General features: G+C 44.5%; 1 protein-coding gene across 1 annotated transcript in view; it reads right to left on the bottom strand.

The window, feature by feature from the left end:
• Positions 1-23,294, bottom strand: part of LOC140925637 (mdm2-binding protein-like) — a 37,354-nt gene that overhangs the window by 5,850 nt on the left and 8,210 nt on the right. The window contains exons 7-19 of the mRNA XM_073375551.1: positions 22,827-22,916; positions 22,155-22,287; positions 7,693-7,772; positions 7,261-7,386; positions 5,735-5,804; positions 5,144-5,252; positions 4,659-4,850; positions 3,755-3,853; positions 3,046-3,142; positions 2,463-2,554; positions 2,228-2,308; positions 1,021-1,129; positions 673-716 (exon numbers count right to left, since the gene is read on the bottom strand). Of these exons, the coding sequence (XP_073231652.1) occupies positions 673-716; positions 1,021-1,129; positions 2,228-2,308; positions 2,463-2,554; positions 3,046-3,142; positions 3,755-3,853; positions 4,659-4,850; positions 5,144-5,252; positions 5,735-5,804; positions 7,261-7,386; positions 7,693-7,772; positions 22,155-22,287; positions 22,827-22,916 (1,322 nt within the window). The remainder of the gene's footprint in view (positions 1-672; positions 717-1,020; positions 1,130-2,227; positions 2,309-2,462; positions 2,555-3,045; positions 3,143-3,754; positions 3,854-4,658; positions 4,851-5,143; positions 5,253-5,734; positions 5,805-7,260; positions 7,387-7,692; positions 7,773-22,154; positions 22,288-22,826; positions 22,917-23,294) is intronic.

The raw sequence follows: 23,294 nt of genomic DNA, 5'->3' as shown, positions 1-23,294 counted from the left end.
TCTTAGAACCTGATACTATTCAAGGATGAGACAAACGAAAATTTATACTCTATCAAAGGCCCAAGCCTGATACAAAAAATGACACCCCATTCAAGGGAGAAACAAGACTAACAATTTGATGACTGATACAATTTAGGTGCCAAACCTGAGGATCAGACCAGAAACGCAATACCAACAAGGGCAAAAACGGTACCCTAGTAAGGTTCAAGACCCTAAAAAAACCATACCCTATTAGGCGGCACCCACCTATCTAGCGCATATATGGGAGTAACCCCCCCTCCTCCCCCCCACCCGCGACATGACACTAGAGTTAGAGCCTGTTTACATGGAGGTGGGGACCCCCAGGTAGCTGAGATAACCCGCCTGCCCAGATAATTTCTCATTTTAATTTGATCACGTTTGTACATGATAGGTGGGGTAACCCGCCACATGTTACCTCACATTTCTGGGCATCCAACAAGATGGACTAACTTCATTAAACATTGTTTGACACTTGGACGTCACATGTTATGGCGGTTAGGTCCGTTTTGAACATGTTTGTCTTGGATGCTGTTAGATGATGTTGGATCAGGTTGAAATTAGGAGAGTTCAAATCAACCCAACACAATCCAACAATGTCGCGTGCGAACGATCCTCTGAGGTCGCGTAATAAAAAAATCAACAAATACACACCTGAAGCTAACAACGTGGAGTCCTTCGCAGCCGCATCTTTAACCCTGTTGAAACAAAAACAAGAGGAAAATCATGAACGCACTTGGCAAAGAGTAGAAAATTACGATCATTATACGTTTATAGGAAACTGATCACCTACCCCTCCCCTAAGCCAACATTTTGCCCTAAGTGAGAAGTACAGTAACTGTTAATGTTGGCTTAGGGGAGGGGTAGGTCGGCAGTTTCCCAGAAACGTAAAATGATCCGAAAGAGAATTAAACAGAATCAAAGACTCTTTCCGCAAACAGCCTGCTTGAGTTTATGTTACTCTCAGATACGGTAGTAAGAAGTTTGTTAAGAAGCACTCACACTGCATTTGGATCGTTTTTGATAAGCCACGCCCTCTCAGGCCATCTGCTGGGAGACATCAATGACTCTAATTGGTAACATGTAAGGAAAAAGAAGAAGAAAGCGAAAACTGTGAATTAAAAGAAAACGGAAACGGCAAGAACACAAAGACAACAATACGAAAAGCTGGAAAGAAAAAAAATCATTTAACGAGGTAAGAAGTCAATCTATACTAAATAAGAAAATAACGATTTGAAGGCAGCATATGCACATAAAGGTTCTTTGTCGATGATACTTGATCGAATTGGAATTTGAAAATGTTGGTTTTTGAGGACAGGGGAAAACCGGAGTACCCTGAGAAAGTCCTATCGGAGCAAGGAAGAGAACCAACAACACACTCCACTCACACATGACATTGACGCCGGGATTTAAACCCGGACCACGTTAAATAAAGAACGAAGGCCGTTACATCTTAATTAGTTAATGCACTATCCCCAGTGTCTGAGACTATTCGCCACTTTGAGGTTGCGTGGGAGACTGGGTCGAGACGGTTGTCAAAGTGCATTGTTGGACTGTTTTGGGGGACAAATTTGACGCCACGATGAAAATGCGTCCCCCAAAACGGTCCCACAATGCACGTAACAACCATCTCGACCGAGTCTCCCGCGCAACCTCAAAGTGGCGAATTGTTGCAGTTATATTTTTTCCTCCCTCCTTGATGACAAGAGGTTCATATTTTCCCAACTTTGACACCGGTTGCACAAGTTGCGATAACAGTTTGCATATTTCCCCGCAAGCGAGCACCAGTTGCGAGTTTCACCGCACTTAACAACCTCCCATTCCACCATCGCTCTCCAGCTACTGAACCCTGCTATAAGTTTCCCTGCGCTTCAAACCGGTTACACATCGCCCATGGCACTGGAACACGTTTTTTGCTTCGTGCTTTATTATTAAGCTGCCCGTGAGGGCAACGTTCAATCAAGAATGACCTTGAACGAACGGAACTCCCAGAGGGTTTTGCGTATCCAACCAGCCCTCACCCCCCCCCCCCCCCCTCCCCGCTTCTATGGTACCGATTTCTGCGAGAAGGGGACGGGTCATTTCAGGTCGTCTGGCGAACAGATTTGGAAGTCGATTTAACACGAAAACAAAATTATTGCGTGGAGTTATTGGCCCTATATCTACGCCAAATGATTATCGACATACAGTATTCGGATGAGGTAGTTACCCAGCGCAGGAGCTGCAGAAACAATGCCCTCCCACAGTCCCCAAGGGAAAAGCTTTGACTTGTTGGTGTGAACAGCCTTTCCTTCAAATACAAGAAGGGGATATATTATTTGAAGATCGCCCCGTCAAATAGAAACAAATTCACTTGGATACTGTCAGTTGTTGCATTTAGCAGTGAGATCAGAAAATTAAATATACAGAAATTTTCTGGTTTTGAAAATATCTTGTATCATTACCTTTTTCAACAAGGAGTAATGACTCTCTTGTAACGACGTCAAGTTCATGTTCTTTTCCCGCTTGCAGCAACTGCTCTCTGCAATAAGAAGCCCTAAATAAGTTACGAAATGCATGAGAGAAATAACACTGACTCTTTGCATCGTTAAATAGGAAAAGAAAATGTGAATCAAGCACAGTGCACCAACAAAATTTAGACTATGTTCAAACTTTACCGGATGGCTTTTCGAGCCGACAAGAGAAGCCATCCATGCCGGAGCGGTTGGCTAAGAGGATTTGGCGAACTAAATCTCAGTCTTCAGCACTCCTGAGTATTTTATTATTTACTTCTGTCTCAATGGAATCTAGTCGTTGCTCCTAATTATTCAGTTCCGCTACCTGTTCACACTGCCCCCCCCCGGCACAAACCCCTCCTCCTTCACCCACCGATTCCTTCAGTGGAGGGACACACATGTATTTAGAGTGATTCCTTTCACAACATCTGGCAAGCAACAAAGGCAGAGAAACTACTGATTTATTTTTTCCTTCATTTTTTTTGGTTTTTACAAAGAACAAATCAATGCATTAAATCGTATCGTGAGTTACCTTTTTTCCTTTAGTAAACTTAATTTTGCGGAGACTAACTGATCCAAAACCTTAGTGGAAGCGTCAAGTATAACCTGATCATCGGAAGTGGAATTGCCTGAAAGAATATTATAGCATCACGAACACTTTTGAATGACTGGTAACAAAATGATTTTCTGTAAGAGAATGGTGACGATTAAGTGTAAGTGGCCACGTTGGAGAAATTGGTGATAGCTCAGTATTCGGAAATGGAAAGGAAACATTCTCTTCCCCTTTGACGAATATCAGCTTCTAAGTAAGGCCTAAGACAAACATCGAACTTTTCATGGGACGAACCCGATGACCGGTGCTGAGGGTCCCCGCGAGGCTTTTATCGGGATCCGAAATTGTCTTATTTAAAAAGCCGGTAGCAAATGGGAGAGAACTTCGGGATTGAAATAATGAACGGGGTGCGGGATGCAGAAAAAAATGACCATCGGGATTACGGGACCGAGCGAAAATTTGGATCGGGATGACGGGATTGAAGACCATATTGGAGAACGTTGGTGCCCGTGTACTCCGAATATTGTACCCTTCTCCGCAGTTGGAAAACGTCAAAATACGGAAATCTTGGGGACCCGCCTATCACACCCCTCCCCCCCCCATCCCCCCATTACTGTACTTGATGAAGCCCCTGATTAATAAAGTTGCGTGAAGAAAAAAGGAAAACAGGAAACAAAGCAATACCCACCCAGCTCCTGTTGTAACATGCTGAGCAGAATTTCAGTTAATTTCTGTTCTGTTTCAAAGAAGCTATCTTCGAGGTCAAGAAATCGTAAGGGTCCTCCAACTACAAACAAGATACAAAAACAATACATTCACCAGCTTTTTTGAGAAGGGTAAGATATTAGCTGAAAATTTTTTGACCACAAAAAGACTATTCTCCGTCCAGTGACAACTTGAACAGTCGGGGTAACTTTTTACATGGGTATAAGTTTTATGAAATGTGTCCTCCTATGTAGTATTCGAAAAAAAAAATCAAACGCCATTTAAGTTATTGTATTCCTAAACTTTTAGCCAGAATGAGTAAGAAGGTCTTGACAGGAAAGTTGTCCGCATCATTGAAAAACTGGTCAACCGAAGAAATGTTGCTTAAAAACAACTAATACGTCACTTCCACATTTCCCAGAATGCACCTTATTTGCCCCCAAAAATTTTGCATAAGCAGAGTTTTCAATTTTAATTTTCTAATAACCAGGAGAAATGAAAAACAAAGGTTATGCAAAATTTTAGGAGGCAAATAAGGTGCACTATGGGAAATGTGGAAGTGGCGTATGAAAGAGCTGATGAGGTGGGGTGGGGTGGGGAGGGGGGTATTTTTTGGGGTTCACCTTACGTTTCTGGGAAACTGCCCACCTACCCCTCCCCTAATCCAACATTTTGCCCTAAGTAAGAACTAAGTGTTAATGTTGGTTTAGGGGAGGGGTAGGTGGGTAGTTTCACAGAAACGTAAAATGATCCTTTTTTTACCGTTTTGATCATTTATAATGCCGGGCACTGAAGAATGTATGTACATGCTTAGGAAAGAAAAATTGCTTTAAAAAACCTAATGAAGGCACTGAAGGGGTGGGGTGAGGAGGGGGTATTTTGTTCACCTTCTTGATCGTTTATAATGGGAACTGAAGAATGCACTGTAGCCAAATCATGCTGTATCCTTCCATTCAAATGTTCGGGCGCCCTCAAAACGAAGACATTCAGGCCGTTTTCAGCACCACCACAAATAAGACAGAGTCGACTACTGCAGTCATCTTTGTCTTCCTCTCCAGCGTTGGTTTCACTGATTGTAGCTGAAATCCCCCAAAATACGGAAATTAGGAAGCCATGACGACAATGCCATGGAAAATTCTTAGATGCAGCAAAATTACAAATACAAATTACAAGAAAAACTGCCCAGTGCAACATGACATTTGTGGCCGGAGCAAAATCTCTTTAAACGTAACTTGCAACTGTGTAACAAAATTGCGAGATAATAAGCACGGTAAATTTTTAAGCAACTTGTAATGCTACAAAATAGCAAACAAGCTTCACGAAGAATTGCCTAAAGTAACAGGCCTTTACATGTCTTTTAAAAACAACACACCTGAGTAGCTTTCGGCTTTGACAAAGTTAAACCAAGCTTCCTTGCTCTTTTCGTTTTGGTGGGTGTTGGTTGGCTGGGTGAGTTTTAACCGTCCAATAAATGCAACATCCTGTAAACACATTCAAAGTTGAAACAATATTTTAAAATGATATACAAGGCTTGGGGACCTTACTTTGATGAAGAGGAGCACGCAATTTAGCCAAATCTACAAAATGGTACATATGTAGGTGTATAACACATCGAGCGAAAGATTATTTAAACGGATTGTAGTTAGAGTTTGTGAAAGTAAACCTAATAATAATAATAATAATAATAATAATAATAATAATAATAATAATATTAAAATAATATTGCGTAACGCTTGTTGTAACGCTAGAGAGACTCACGTACAGTACAACTGTATTTATCAAGAAGCTGTCATTCTGACGTAATTTCTTTGCTAACTTTTAGTTTTGTGGGTCCCAGTTGGCAAAACTAACCGGACGGCAGGCTCAGCTCACGTTTTATCAAGAGAGACTTGGTTCAATTTCTAAATGAGAAACTCCATGTTTAGGCTTAGCTATTTTTGTTACAGAGACATGAAATACTGACCTTGTTGACCTCAAAAGAGAGCCATTGGACAAGCCTAGCAGACGTTTTGATAGAACAACACGCCAGTTTTCTGCAAACAGATTAAGCTAAGGATTTTCTTTGCAATTTACAGACATAAAATCCATCAAAATTAGCCTTCTAGCTGACCCTCAGGAAAAGGACTCTCCCCGCCCATTTATCCTCGTTCAAACCTGCTAATGAAACTGTAGAACATAATAAATATTATTCTGAAAAAAAAAAAAAAACTGTTTCATAAAAAAAAGAAGATAAGACGGGGGAGGTGGGCACCAAACATGCAAAGTCTGATAGACATCATTTGTGACTCTCCACGGGAAAACCGGGCTTATGAGTTTTCACGGCGAGGCTTAATTCACGCTAACAACCGTGAAATGCAGCAAAATGATTGGAATCTCCGTGAAATTCCTCTGAATCGGTGTGAACACGGCGTGAAAATAAATCACTCTATCGTGAAATAAACCACGGCGTGAATATAATTTTTCACGCCGTGTAAAGCTTCTGCGGGCCGGGAAAAACTTCACACCGTGAAATATGTCACTCCGTGAAAAAATTAAAATCACGTCGTGAAAATACCCGTCAGCTTTACTAGAAAAGATTGATTTCTTTCTTACCAGACCGTCGATAACTTAATCACTACCAAAGTTTTGCAATGCAGAATTGAGTCTTTTGTTGCATGTAATAAGAAACGGCTTAAAAAAATGACGCGCAAGCATGGAAAAAATTGGTAGTTTAAATAAAATGAGAAATCGGTAGTTAAGTTGGCCTTAGGTTTTTTCATAACTAATTATTGGCAGTATTAACAGAAAACAATAATTTGTGCCATGCAGCATTTTACGTTGTTAAGCTAATTATGTCTCTACGACTATTTTAATACCGCTTCTGAACAATGGAATTTTGTTTGCTTTCCGTAGGCCATTTGGAAAAATTATTCGCCCTTGTTATACTTAAGAAATAAAAGAATACCGCTGCTTTAGTTGTTGTCTGAAATGCTGTGTCGAAATGAATGACCGCAGCTGGTCACTCCGTAGTCTGTGCGTGCCATGGAAGCGATGCAAAACACCCACAATTTAGTATGTCGAAGACAAGTATGTTTTGAGATCACGCAGCGGGTCACTTATTAAAAAAAAAGTCACATTCGTGTGAATTTTCTCAGTCTTGGCAAAGAAATGTTAAGCGAAAAATGTTTAAAATTAATGTTAAGCTGTTCAAAAGAGAATCAGTCGTCTTTGTAGCCAAAGTAAAATCCAGAAGTTTTCATCCAGATGTTTTCATTATCTTCTGGCCGCCATATTGATTTGTCATGGATGTACAGTGGTCTATCATCAAGCCTTTCAAATTGGTCGTAGCAGTTTACATCAAAACCAACCCAGGGCTCGAAACAGAAAATAGAAGGACGGTAAATAGCCTAGTTAAAAGCAAAAGGGAACTACAAGTTACAGTAGGATGAATTAAATCAGAGTTTTCCCCATTAAAACCCCTGGAAGTACTATTGATAAGCAACAGGATACAGCTGCATCTTTACAGGCACAAACATGTGTAGAGGAACCGAGTGCTTCTGCACTTTGCACAGGATAGTTATTTCTTGGCCAATGCAGAGATCAGAATTCCGATCTTCGGTGGACGATTTCCTTTGTCTGTTTAGAAAACAGGACAGAAAACAAAGAACATTTATTTTAAGATTTGATGCTTTGTACATTTTGTACATTGTAAATCCTAAACGGTCAAGGATACACCTCCTTAAGATAGACACGTAATTAAAACGGACACCAAGAAGTGGTTCCTGCCTTTCTTTAGTCACAATTACTGTAGCTTGCTGGTCCCAAAGATGTGATGTCTTTGATAGGGTTGACTGTTATCCACTTAGAAAACGGTAATAATTGGTAGTAATTTACATGAAATAACATGTCAGTATTTGATTAAGAGTTCAAGCATCAACACACCTTTTTAAAGGAAACTGGATATTCTTTTTGCTTTTCTCACACCACAACCTGAACCCTGGTAATTTCATTTCTGACTGATCCTAGAAAACGTGTACAAAAAGAATAAAAAAGCCCTCTATGCGTAATGGCCAACTTGATGACAGAGGAAAGTGGCTGTTGTAACAACAGTCGGCAAATAATGGGGTAACTTTGGAAAATAAAACAATTCACACCCCTCCACTCCATTCAAACTTGGGTTGTTTGTTGTTTTATATGGGAAGTTCGAACAGTGGCACACGGTTGTCACTAAGATTTCAAGTTGCCGGGTAAATAAAACAAGTAGGCGGGAAATCAAACGGCTAGGGATTTCTATTGAATCTATTTTTCTTTTATTTTTCAATTAAAGTAGCCGGGGACACTCTCTTAGAAACTGGGAAAAATCCCCGGTTCCCAGCTCTTAATGATAACCCTCCGAGATGACTAGGGATGACCGGGATGACTAGGGATGACTGCTATGACTAGGGATTAGGGATGACTAGGGATGAATAAGATAACTAAGCAACACTAGAGATGACTGGTATGACTACGGATGAGTAGGGATGACTAGGGACGACTAGGATGACTAAGAATGAATAGGGATGACTCGGCATGACTATAAACGAACTGGGTTAACTAGGGATGACTAGGAGGACAACGCATGACTAAAAATGACTAAGGATGACTGGGATGACTAGGCAAGACAAGGGCTGACTACGGATGACTATGGATAACTAAGACGACTAGGGATGACGGGAGATGACTAAAGATGACTGAGAAAACTAGGGATGACTAAAGATTACTAGGGTTGACTGGGATGATTAGAGATGACTAGAAATGACTATGATGACTAAGAATCACTAGAGACGACTAGGGATGACTGGGGATGACTGCGATGACTAGGGATCAATAGGAACGCCTGGGATCACTAGAAAAGACTGGGATGACTAGGGATGACTAGGATGACTAGGCATGACTAGGGATAACTAGGGATGACTAGAGATGACTAGCGATGACTGAAATGACTAGGGATGACTAGGGTGGACCGTAATGACTAGGGCCTAAGGATAACTAGGGATACCTGGGATGACTAGGGATGACTAGGGATGACTAGGGATGACTAGGGATGACTAGGGATGACAGGGAAAGAATAGAAACCATTGGGAAAAATATGAATGACTAGAGATGAATGGGATGACTAGCAACGAGTAGGAACGACTATCGATGGCAAACATGACTGGGATAACTAGGGATGATAAAGGATGCCTAGGAATGACTAAGGATGACTAGGGATGACTGCGATACCTAAGGTTGACTAGGGATGACTGGGAAGACTTGGGATGACTAGGAATGACTAGAGATAACTACCGATGACTAGAGATAACTAGGGGTGACAATGGATAAGTGGGTTGACTAGGGATAAAAGAGATGATTAGGGATGACTACGAATGATTAGGGATGACTAAGAAGAATAAGGATAACTAGGGATGACTAGCACGACTGGGATGACTAGGGATGCCTAGGCATGATTAGGAATGAGTAGGCATGACTAGGGATGACTAAAAATCACTAAGGATGACTAGGAATCACTAGGGATGACTAGGGATGACTAGGGATGACTGACATGACGAAAGATATCTAGCAATAACTGGGATGACTACGGATGACTAGAGATGATAAGAGATGGCAAGGGATGACAGTGATCACAAATGATGACTAGGGCTGACAGGGATAACAAAGGATGACTAAGGATGATAGGGATGACCAGGGATGACTAGGGCTGACTAGGGATGACTGAGAAAACTAGAACTGACTAAGGATAACTAAGGATAAGTGGGATGACTAGAGATGACTAAGCATGACTAGGGATGACTGAAATGACTAAGGATGACTAAGGATAACTAAGGATGACTAGGGATGACTAGGATGACAAAAATGACTAGCAATGACTAAGGATGACTGGGATGACTCGGGATGGCTGAGATGACTAAGGATGACTAGGGATAAGTAGGGATGACTACGACGACTACGATGACAAGGGATGACTAGGGATGACTAGGGGTGACTTAAAATGACTGGGATAACTAGTGATGACAAGGGATAAATGCAATGACTAGGGATGACTGGGAAAGCTAGAGATCACAAGGGATGACTAGGATCACTAGGGATGACAAGGAATGACTAGCGATAACTAGGATGACCAGGCATGACTAGGGATAACCGGGATGACTAGGGATGACTAGGCATGACCAGAAAGGCCTAAGGATGTCTAGAGATGACTAGGGATGACTTGGGTGACGAGGAATAACTAGCCATGACTAGGCATGAGTGGGATGACTAGGAATAACAAGAAATTACTAGGGATGACTAGCGATGACAAGGGATGACTAAGGATGACTAAAGATGACTAGGTATGATTGCCATGACTAGGGATGACTAAGGATGACTAAGGATGACTAAGATGACTGGGATGATTAGGGATGAGTAGGGATGACTGCGATGACTAAGGATGACCAGGGATGACTAGCGATGACAAGGGATGACTTAGGACCACTAAAGATGACTACGGATGACTGGGATGACTAGGAATGATTAGAGATGACTGGAATGACAAGGGATGACTAGGGATGAATAGGGATGACTAGGAATGACTAGGGATAACTAGGGATGACTAGGATGAGTTGGGATGACTAGGAATGACTAGGTATGACTAGGGATCACAAGCGACCACTAGGATAACTACGGACGACTAGGGATAACTAGGGAAAACTAGGGATGAGTGGGATGATTAGGGATGACTAGGGATGACTGGGATGACTAGGGATGACAAGGGATAACTGGGATGACTAGAGACGACTAGGGATGACTGGGATAATTAGAGATGACTAGGGATGGCTGGGATGACTAGGGATGACTAGGGATGACTGGGATGACTACAAATGACTAGGGATTACTACGATGACTGCGATGACTAAGAATTACTAGGGATGAAAAGGGATGACTAGGGATGACTAGGATGACTGGAATGACTGGGGATGACTAGGGATGCCTAGGGATGACTAGGATGACTGGGATGACTAGGGATGACTAGGGATGGCTGGGATGACTAGGAATGACTGCAATAAACTAAGAATGACTAGGGATGACTAGGGATGACTAGGGATGACCGGGATGATTAGAGATGACTAGGGATGGCTGGGATGACTACGGATGACTAGGGATTACTAAGATGACTGCGATGACTAAGAATTACTAGGGATGAAAAGGGATGACTAGGGATGACTAGGATGACTGGAATGACTGGGGATGACTAGGGATGCCTAGGGATGACAAGGATGACTGGGATGACTAGGGATGACTAGGGATGGCTGGGATGACTAGGAATGACTGCAATAAACTAAGAATGACTAGGGATGACTAGGGATGACTAGGGATGACCGGGATAATTAGAGATGACTAGGGATGGCTGGGATGACTAGGGATGACTGGGATGACTAGGGATGAATAGGGATTACTAAGATGACTGCGATGACTAAGAATTACTAGGGATGACTAGAAATGACTAGGGATGACTAGGATGACTGGGATAACTAGGGATGACTAGGGATAACTAGGATGACTGGGATGACTAGGGATGACTAGGGATGGCTGGGATGACTAGGAATGACTGGAATAAACTAAGAATGACTAGGGATGACTAGGGATGACCGGGATGATTAGAGATGACTAGGGATGGCTGGGATGACTAGGGATAACTAGGGATGACTGGAATGACTAGGGATGACTAGGGATGACCAGGGATGACTAGGGATGACTGTGGATGACAAGTAATGACTAGGATCAGTAGGATGACTGCGATGACTAAGAATTACTAGGGATGACTAGGGATGACTAGGGATGACTAGGATGACCGGGATGACTAGGTATGACTAGGGATGACTAGGGATAACTAGGGATGACTAGGGACGACTAGGATGACTGGGATGACTAGGGATGACTAGGGATGGCTGGGATGACTAGGAATGACTGGAATAAACTAAGAATGACTAGGGATGACTAGGGATGACTAGGGATGACTAGGGATGACCGGGATGATTAGAGATGACTAGGGATGGCTGGGATGACAAGGGATGACTAGGGATCACTGGGATGACAAGGGATGACTAGGGATGACTAAGATGACTGCGATGACAAAGGATTACTAGGGATGACTAGGGATGACTAGGGATGACTAGGGATGACTAGGGATAACTGGGATGACTAGAGACGACTAGGGATGGCTGGGATGACTAGGGATGACTAGGGATGACTAGGATGACTAGGGATGACTAGGGTTTACTAAGATAACTGCGATGACTAAGAATTACTAGGGATGATTAAGGATGACTAGGGATGACTAGGATGACTGGAATGACTGGGGATGACTAGGGATGACTAGGGATGACTAGGATGACTGGGATGACTAGGGATGACTAGGGATGGCTGGGATGACTAGGAATGACTGGAATAAACTAAGAATGACTAGGGATGACTAGGGATGACTAGGGATGACCGGGATGATTAGAGATGACTAGGGATGGCTGGGATGACTAGGGATGACTGGGATGACTACAGATGACTAGGGATTACTAAGATGACTGCAATGACTAAGAATTACTAGGGATGACTAGGGATGACTAGGGATGACTAGGGATGACCGGGATGATTAGAGATGACTAGGGATGGCTGGGATGACCAGGGATGACTGGGATGACTACGGATGACTAGGGATTACTAAGATGACTGCGATGACTAAGAATTACTAGGGATGACTAGGGATGACTAGGATGACTGGGATGACTAGGGATGACTAGGGATGACTAGGGATGACTAGGGATGACTAGGGATGACTGTGGATGACAAGCAATGACTAGGATCAGTAGGATGACTGCGATGACTAAGAATTACTAGGGATGACTAGGGATGACTAGGGATGACTAGGATGACTGGGATGACTAGGGATGACTAGGGATAACTAGGGATGACTAGGGATGACTAGGATGACTGGGATGACTAGGGATGACTAGGGATGGCTGGGATGACTAGGAATGACTGGAATAAACTAAGAATGACTACGGATGACTAAGGAAGACTAGGGATGACTAGGGATGACCGGGATGATTAGAGATGACTAGGGATGGCTGGGATGACAAGGGATGACTAGGGATCACTGGGATGACAAGGGATGACTAGGGATGACTAGGGATGACTAGGGATGACTAGGGATGTCTAGGGATGACTAGGGATGACTAGGATGACTGGGATGACTACGGATGACTAGGGATGGCTGGGGTGACTAGGAATGACTGGAATAAACTAAGAATGACTAGGGATGACTAGGGATAACTAGGGATGACCGGGATGATTAGAGATGACTAGGGATGGCTGGGATGACTAGGGATGACTAGGGATGACTGGGATGACAAGGGATGACTAGGGATGACTAAAATGATTGCGATGACAAAGGATTACTAGGGATGACTAAGGATGACTAGGGATGACTGTGGATGACAAGCAATGACTAGGATGAGGAGGATGACTAGGGATGACTAGGGATGACTAGGGATGACTGGAATGACTAGGGATGACTAGGGTTGGCTGGGATGACTAGGGATAACTAGGGATGACTAGGGAGGACTGGGATGACTGGGACGACTACGGATGACTACGGATGACTAGGGATAAGTGGGATGACTACCAATGACTAGGGATAACTGGAATGACTATGAAAGACTAGGGATAACTGGAATGACTACCGATGACTAGGAATGGCTGGGATGACTAGGGATGACTAGGGATGACCGGGATGACTGGGATGACTAGGGATGACTACAGATGGCTTGGATGACTAGGGATGACCAGGAATGACTGGGATGACTAAGGATGACTAGGGGTGACTGGGATGACTAGGAATGACTAGGGATGACTTGGATGATAAGGGATGACTAGGGATGAGTAGGATGACTGGGATGACTAGGGATGACTAGAGATGACTGAGATGACTACGGACGAATAGGGATGACTAGAGATGACTAGGGATGACTGGGATGACTAGGGATGACTAGAGTTGACTAGGGATGACTAGCGACGACAAGGGATGACAAGGATGACTAAAGATGACTAGGGATGACTGGGATGACGAGGGATGACTAGGGATGACTGGGATGACGAGGGATGACTAGGGATGACTAGGGATGACTGGGATGACTAAGGATGACTAGGGATGACTAGGGATGACTAGGGATGACTAGGATGAGTAGAGATGACTAGGGATGGCTGGGATGACTAGGGTTCACTAGGGATGGCTGGGATGACTAGGGATAACTAGGGATGACTGGGATGACTAGGGATGACTAGGGATGACAAAGATGACTGGGATGACTGCGATGACTAAAGATGACAAGGGATGACTAGAGATGACTAGGGATGATTAGGATGACTGGGCTGACTAAGGATGACTAGGGATGACTAGGGATGACAAGGGATGAATAGGGATGACTCGGATAACTAAGGATGACTAGGGATGACTAGGGATACCTGAGATGACTACGGATGACTAGGGATGACAAGAGATGACAACGGATGACTGGGATGACCAAGAATGACTAGGGATGGCTGGGATGACTAGAGATAACTAAGGATAACTGGGATGACTAGGGATGACTACCGATCACAAGGGATGACTAAGGAGGACTAAGGATGACTAGGAATGACTAGGAATTATTAGGGATGAGTAGGGATGACTAGGGATGACTGGGATGTCTAGGGATGACTAGCGATGAACAGGGATGACTAAGGATGACTAAGGATGACTAGGGATGACTAGGGATGACTAGGGATAAGTAGGGACGACTGGGATGACTAGGAATGACTAGGGATGAGTAGGGATGATAAGGGATGACTAAGAATGACTAAAGATGACTAGGGATGACTAAGATGACTAGGGATGACTGGGATGACTAGGGATGATTGGGATGACTAGGGATGACTAGTGATGACAAGGGATGACTAAGGATGACTAAAGATGACTAGGTATGACTGCGATGACTAGGGATGACTAAGGATGACTGGGATGACTAGGGATGACTAGGAATGAGTAGGGATGACTAGCGATACCTAGGATGACTAGGAATGACTAGGGATAACTAGGGATGACTACGGATGACTGGGGTGACTAGGGTTGACTAGGGATGACTACGGAGGAGTGGGATGACTAGGAAATGACTAGGGATGACTAAGATAACTGCGATGACTAGGGATGACTAGGGATGACTAGGATGATTGGGATGACGAGGAATGACTAGTGATGATTATGGATGACGAGGGATGACTAGGGATGGCTGGGATGACTAGGGATGACTAGACATGACTGGGATGACTAGGAAGGACATGGGATGACTAAGGATGACTGGAATGACTAGGAAATGACTAGGGATGACTAAGATGACTGCGATGACTAAGGATGACTAGGGATGACTAGGATGACTGGGATGACTAGGGATGACTAGTGATGATTATGGATGACGAGGGATGACAAGGGATGGCTGGGATGACTAGGGATGACTAAAGATGACTGGCATGACTAGGAATGACTAGGGATCACTAAGGATGACTGCGACGACAAGGGATGACTGGGGATGACTAGGGATGACCAGGGATGGCTAAGATGACTAGGGATGACCAGGATGCCTGGGATGACTAGGAATGACTAAGGCCGATTAAAGATGACTAGGGATGACAAGGGATGAGTGGGATGACTGGGAGGACTGGGATGACTAGGTATGACTAGAGATGGCTAGGATGACTAGGGATGACGAGGGATGACTGAGGATGACTAGGGATGACTAGGAATGAGTAGGGATGACTAGCGATACCTAGGATGACTAGGGATGACTAGGGATGACTAGGGATGACTAGGAATGAGTAGGGATGACTATGGATGACAGGGAATGACCTGGATGACTAGGGATGAGTAGGGATGACTGAGATGACTACGGATGACAAGGGATGACTAGGGATGATTCGGATAACTAGGGATGACTACGATTACTGGGATGACTAGGGATGACTAGGATGACAAGGGATGACTAGGGATGACTAAGATTACTGGGATTATTAGGGATAACTAGGATGACAAGGAATGACTAGGGATGACTGAGATGACTACAGATGACTAGCGATGGCTGGGATGACTAGGAATGACTAGGGACGACTGGGATGACTAGGGATGACTAGGGATAACTAGGGATGACTAGGATGATTAGGGATGACTAGGGATAGCTGGGATGACTAGGGATGACTAGGGATCACTGGGATGTCTAAGAATGACTAGGGATGACAAGGGATGACTAAGGATTACTAAAGATGAGTAGGGATGACTGGGATGACTAGGGATGACTAGGGATGACAAGGGATGACTAGAGATGACTGCGATGACCAGGGATGACTGGGGATGACTAGGGATGACTACGGATGACTAGGGATGACTAGGATGACTGGGATGCCTAGGGATGACTAGAAATGACTAGGGATGACTAGCGATACCAAGGATGACTAGGGGTGACTAGGGATGACTAGGGATGACTAGGGATGACTAGGGATGACTGGGATGACTGGGATGACTAGGGATGACTAGGGATGACTAGGATGACTGGGATGACTAGGGATGAGTAGGGATGACTAAGATGACAGGGCATGACGAGGATGACTGGGATGACTAGGGATGACTAGGGATGACTAGGGATGACTAGGAATGACTAGGGATGACTGTGGATGATAAGCAATGACCAGGATGACTAGGGATGACTAGGGATGACTGGGATGACTAGGGATGACTAAGGATGGCTGGGATGACTAGGGATGACTGCGGATGACTGGGATGACTAGGAATGACGAGGGATGAGTAGGGATGACTAAGAATGACTAAAGATGACTAGGGATGACTAAGATGACTAGGCATGACTAGGGATGACTAGGGATGACTGGGATGACTAGGGATGACTGGGGATGACTAGGGATAACTAGGGATGACAAGGGATGACTTTGCATGACTAGGGATGACTGGGATCGCTAGGCATCACTAGGGATAACTAGGGATGACTAAGATGACTGGAATGACTAGGGATGACTATTAATGACCAGGGATGACTAGCGATACCTAGGATGACTAGGGATGACTAGAAATGAATAGGGATGACTGGGATGACTAGGATGACTAGGGATGACAGTGGATGACAAGCAATGACCAGGATTACTAGGGATGACTAGGGATGACTGGGATGAGTAGGGATGACTAAGATGACTGCGATGACTAAGGATGACTAAGGGTGAGTAGGGATGACTGGGATGACTAGGGATGACTAGGGAAGAGTGGGATGACTAGGGATTACTAGGGATTACTAAGATGACTGCGATGACTAAGGATGGCTAGGGATGACTAGGGATGACTAGGATGACTAGGGATGACTTGGGATGACTAGGATGACTAGGGATGAGTAGGGATGACTGGGATGACTGGGATGACTAGGGATGACAAGGGATGACTAGGATGACTAGAGAGGACTAGGGATGACTAGGGATGACTAGGGATGACTAAAGATGACTAGGGATATCTAGGGATGACTAGGCATGACTAGGGATGACTAGGGAGAACTAGGGATAACTACGGATGACTAGGGATGACTAGGGATGACTAGGATGACTTGGATGACTAGGAATGACTAGGGATGACTACGGAGGAGTGGGATGACTAGGGATGAGTAGGGATGACTGGGATGACTATGGACGACAAGGGATGACTAGGGATGACTAGCGATGACTAGCGATGCCTAGGATGACTAGGGACGACTAGCGATAACTAGGGATGACTGGGATGACTGGGATGACTAGGGATGACTAGGGATCATCAGGGATGAGTGGGATGACTAGGGATGACTAAGATGACTGCGATGACTAAGGATGACTAGGGATTAGTAGGGATGAGTACGGATGACAAGGGATGACTTCGCATGACTAGGGATGACTGGGATCACTAGGGATCACTAGGGATCACTAGGGATCACTAAGATGACTGGAATGACTAGGGATGACTATTAATGACTAGGGATGACTAGCGATACCTAGGATGACTAGGGATGACTAGGGATGACTAAGGATGACTGGGATCACGACGATGACTAGGGATGACTAGGGATGACTAAGGTGACTGCGATGACTAAGGATGACTAGGGATGAGTGGGATGACTAGGGATGACTAGGGATTACTAAGATGACTGCGATGACTAAGGATGACTACAGATGACTAGGGATGACTGGGATGACTAGGGATGACTAGGGATGACTACGGAGGAGTGGGATGACTAGGGATGAGTAGGGATGACTAAGATGACTAGAGATGACTAGGATGACTATGGACGACTAGGGATGACTAGGGATGGCTAGCGATGACTAGCGATGCCTACGATGACTAGGGACGACTAGCGATAACTAGGGATGACTAGGGATGACTGGGATGACTGGGATGACTAGGGATGACTGGGATGACTAGGGATGACTAGAGATCACTAGGGATGAGTGGGATGACTAGGGATGACTAAGATGATTGCGATGACTAAGGATGACTAGGGATTTGTAGGGATGAGTAGGGATGACTAGGGATGACTAGGGATGGCTGGGATGACTAGGGATGACTAGGGATGACTGGGATGACTAGGAATGACTAGAGATGACTAGGGATGACTAAGGATGACTAAAGATGACTAGGGATGATTGGGATGACTAGGGATGACTAGGGATGACTAGGATGACTGGGATGACTAGGGATGACTAGGGATGACTAGGGATGACTAGGGATGACTGGGGATGACTACGGAGGAGTGGGATGACTAGGAATGAGTAGGGATGACTTAGATGACTACGGATGACTAGGATGACTGGGATGACGACGGATGACAAGGGATGACTAAGGATGACTAAAGATGACTAGGGATGATTGGGATGACTAGGGATGACTAGGGATGACTAGGATGACTGGGATGACTAGGGATGACTAGGAATGACTAGATATGACTAGCGATACCTAGGATGACTAGGGATGACTAGGGATAACTAGGGATGACTAGGGATGCCTACGGAGGAGTGGGATGACTAGGGATGAGAAGGGATGACTAAGATGACTAGGGATGACTAGGATGACTGGGAGGACTAGGGATGACTGGGGATGACTAGGGATGACTAGGGATGACTAGGAATTAGTAGGGATGACTATGGATAACAAGGAATGACCAGGATGACTAGGGATGACTAGGGATGACTGAGATGACTACGGATGACTAGGGATAACTAGGGATGATTGGGATGACTAGGGATGAGTAGGATGACTGGGATGACTAGCGACGACTAGGATGACAAGGGATGACTAGGGATGACTGAGATGACTACAGATGACTAGGGATGGCTGGGATGACTAGGGATGACTAGGGATGACTGGGATGACTAGGGATGACTAGGGATAGCTAGAAATGACTAGGATGACTAGGGATGACTAGGGATGGCTGGGATGACTAGGGATGACTAGGGATGACTGGGATGACTAGGAATGACTAGGGATGACAAGGGATGACTAAGGATTACTAAAGATGACTAGGGATGACTGGGATGACTAGGGATGACTAGGGATGACTAGGGATGACTGGGATGACTAGGGATGCTTGAGGATGACTAGGGATGACTAGCGATGACTAGGATGACTGGGTTGACTAGGGATGACTAGAAATGACTAGGGATGACTAGCGATACCTAGGATGACTAGGGATGACTAGGGAGAACTAGGGATGACTACGGATGACTGGGGTGACTAGGGATGAGTAGGGATGACTAGGGATGACTGGGATGACTGGGATGACTAGGAATGACTAGGGATGACTACGGAGGAGTGGGATGACTAGGGATGAGTAGGGATGACTAGGGATGACTAGGGATGACTGGGATGACTAGGGATGACTAGGGATAGCTAGAAATGACTAGGATGACTAGGGATGACTAGGGATGGCTGGGATGACTAGGGATGACTAGGGATGACTGGGATGACTAGGAATGACTAGGGATGACAAGGGATGACTAAGGATTACTAAAGATGACTAGGGATGACTGGGATGACTAGGGATGACTAGGGATGACTAGGGATGACTAGGGATGACTGGGATGACTAGGGATGCTTGAGGATGACTAGGGATGACTAGCGATGACTAGGATGACTGGGTTGACTAGGGATGACTAGAAATGACTAGGGATGACTAGCGATACCTAGGATGACTAGGGATGACTAGGGAGAACTAGGGATGACTACGGATGACTGGGGTGACTAGGGATGAGTAGGGATGACTAGGGATGACTGGGATGACTGGGATGACTAGGAATGACTAGGGATGACTACGGAGGAGTGGGATGACTAGGGATGACTAGCGATGACTAGCGATGCCTAGGATGACTAGGGACGACTAGCGATAACTAGGGATGACTGGGATGACTGGGATGACTAGGGATGACTAGGGATCATCAGGGATGAGTGGGATGACTAGGGATGACTAAGATGACTGCGATGACTAAGGATGACTAGGGATTAGTAGGGATGAGTACGGATGACAAAGGATGACTTCGCATGACTAGGGATGACTGGGATCACTAGGGATCACTAGGGATCACTAGGGATCACTAAGATGACTGGAATGACTAGGGATGCCTATTAATGACTAGGGATGACTAGCGATACCTAGGATGACTAGGGATGACTAGGGATGACTAAGGATGACTGGGATCACGACGATGACTAGGGATGACTAGGGATGACTAAGGTGACTGCGATGACTAAGGATGACTAGGGATGAGTGGGATGACTAGGGATGACTAGGGATTACTAAGATGACTGCGATGACTAAGGATGACTACAGATGACTAGGGATGACTGGGATGACTAGGGATGACTAGGGATGACTACGGAGGAGTGGGATGACTAGGGATTAGTAGGGATGACTAAGATGACTAGAGATGACTAGGATGACTATGGACGACTAGGGATGACTAGGGATGGCTAGCGATGACTAGCGATGCCTACGATGACTAGGGACGACTAGCGATAACTAGGGATGACTAGGGATGACTGGGATGACTGGGATGTCTAGGGATGACTAGAGATCACTAGGGATGAGTGGGATGACTAGGGATGACTAAGATGATTGCGATGACTAAGGATGACTAGGGATTTGTAGGGATGAGTAGGGATGACTAGGGATGACTAGGGATGGCTGGGATGACTAGGGATGACTAGGGATGACTGGGATGACTAGGAATGACTAGAGATGACTAGGGATGACTAAGGATGACTAAAGATGACTAGGGATGATTGGGATGACTAGGGATGACTAGGGATGACTAGGATGACTGGGATGACTAGGGATGACTAGGGATGACTAGGGATGACTAGGGATGACTGGGGATGACTACGGAGGAGTGGGATGACTAGGAATGAGTAGGGATGACTTAGATAACTACGGATGACTAGGATGACTGGGATGACGACGGATGACAAGGGATGACTAAGGATGACTAAAGATGACTAGGGATGATTGGGATGACTAGGGATGACTAGGGATGACTAGGATGACTGGGATGACTAGGGATGACTAGGAATGACTAGATATGACTAGCGATACCTAGGATGACTAGGGATGACTAGGGATAACTAGGGATGACTAGGGATGCCTACGGATGAGTGGGATGACTAGGGATGACTAGGGATGACTAAGATGACTGCGATGACTAAGGATGACTAAGGATGACTAGGGATGACTGGGATGACTAGGGATGAGTAGGGATGAGTGGGATGACTAGGGATTACTAAGATGACTGCGATGACTAAGGATGACTAGGGATGACGAGGGATGACTGGGATGAGTAGGGATGACTTGGGATGACTAGGATGACTAGGGATGAGTAGGGATGACTGGGATGACTGGGATGACTAGGGATGACTAGGGATGACTAGGATGACTAGGGAGGACTAGGGATGACTAGGGATGACTAGGGATGACTAGGATGACTAAGGATGACTAGGGATATCTAGGGATGACTAGGCATGACTAGGGATGACTAGGGATGACTAGGATGTCTAAGGATGACTAGGGATGACTGGGGATGACTAGGGATGTCTTGGAGGGACAGCCACGTTATGAATAGAACATTTTTTTAAAACCATAGGACGTCTTCCACAAACTTAAAAATTTGAACTGCATACTAATTTAATAAATAGTATCACATGATAGAACAGCTGCAGAGGTTTCTTTGAATGGTTACCCCATACCATTTGGTGCACAGACTAAGAAAGAATTAGATCCACCTTTATGTAAAAGTACCTCACTGATAACCAAAGAGCCTTGCCAAACAACAGAGGGATCAAGTAGCTTAACCAGTGAATCTGGATTCTTTTTGTTGAGCAGCATCACTGATATGCTCAAATCTTTCTGCCAGGTTTTTGAAAAGGTTTCTCTATTAATAAAATAATACAAAACAAAATTGAAATCAGTTTCCTGTCTTACCCCTTTTTTGGGGGATACAAAATATACACGCACCGGGCTATCCTCTTAAGAAATGCCAGCCCATTAGTAAGTGTAGTATATTAAACCCTAGGGGTGCAGCACTTTTTTCCCAACAGTATCGCCCAAGTTCCATTCACAGTCTAATCCCAGTATATTTATAACCCGCATCCGGTACGTGACTGGGTTAAGTTTTTCCAATTGGTCCATTCCAGCTTTGATACACTTCAATCCACGACATGGATACAGGTATAGTTAGTAAGTTATCAGCCTCTTATGAGAAAAGAGTCTACCTAATTTTTAAACTGTACAGGTCGAAAATTCAAATTAAATCAAGATACACAGCTGTTCAACGGGTAAAACAGGTTCTTCAGAGCCTTTTAGGTTGTTTTTACTGGTTGAGGATAACTGATTCCGCCACCCACATTATGAGTGCTTGTTGCTTTACACTCCTTATAAATCAACAACTCATAGCCGCAATTGGGTACTTGCCTATCAAATTCATCACTACAAAGAACAGTAATATTGGCATTATTCCATTCCTGCAGTCTCTTAAAGGCACCAAACAGATGCAAGTGGGACCTACAATGTAAATCAATCAACTGTTGCTAATACAATATAGAGTATCACTTGTTTAAAATGTGTAAATGGTACAGTGTATTAAAAATACTCATATAGTACTAACAGACTGAGTGTATAATTAACAATTATTCCACGAGGGCACGTCGGATATGAGATGATAGATAGCCAACGAGGCACGTAGCTATAATCAACTCATATCCAACAAGCGCGAGTGGAATTGTTTTATTAAAATTGCCCACAAAATCTTGCTGAATCTCCCCGACTTTAATAATTTTGTTAGAACAAACTGGAAAAGACAAGGGACTTCCGCTATTCAGATGTCACACGTCTATCAAAACTGTCAACGCGCGAACGAACTCGCCTGGACTGCATGAATGA

This window comes from Porites lutea, chromosome 2 (genome assembly GCF_958299795.1).
Source record: "Porites lutea chromosome 2, jaPorLute2.1, whole genome shotgun sequence".
Lineage (NCBI taxonomy): Eukaryota > Metazoa > Cnidaria > Anthozoa > Scleractinia > Poritidae > Porites > Porites lutea.
Note: the sequence above shows the minus strand (reverse complement) of the source record. Positions and strands in the feature narration are given on the sequence as shown.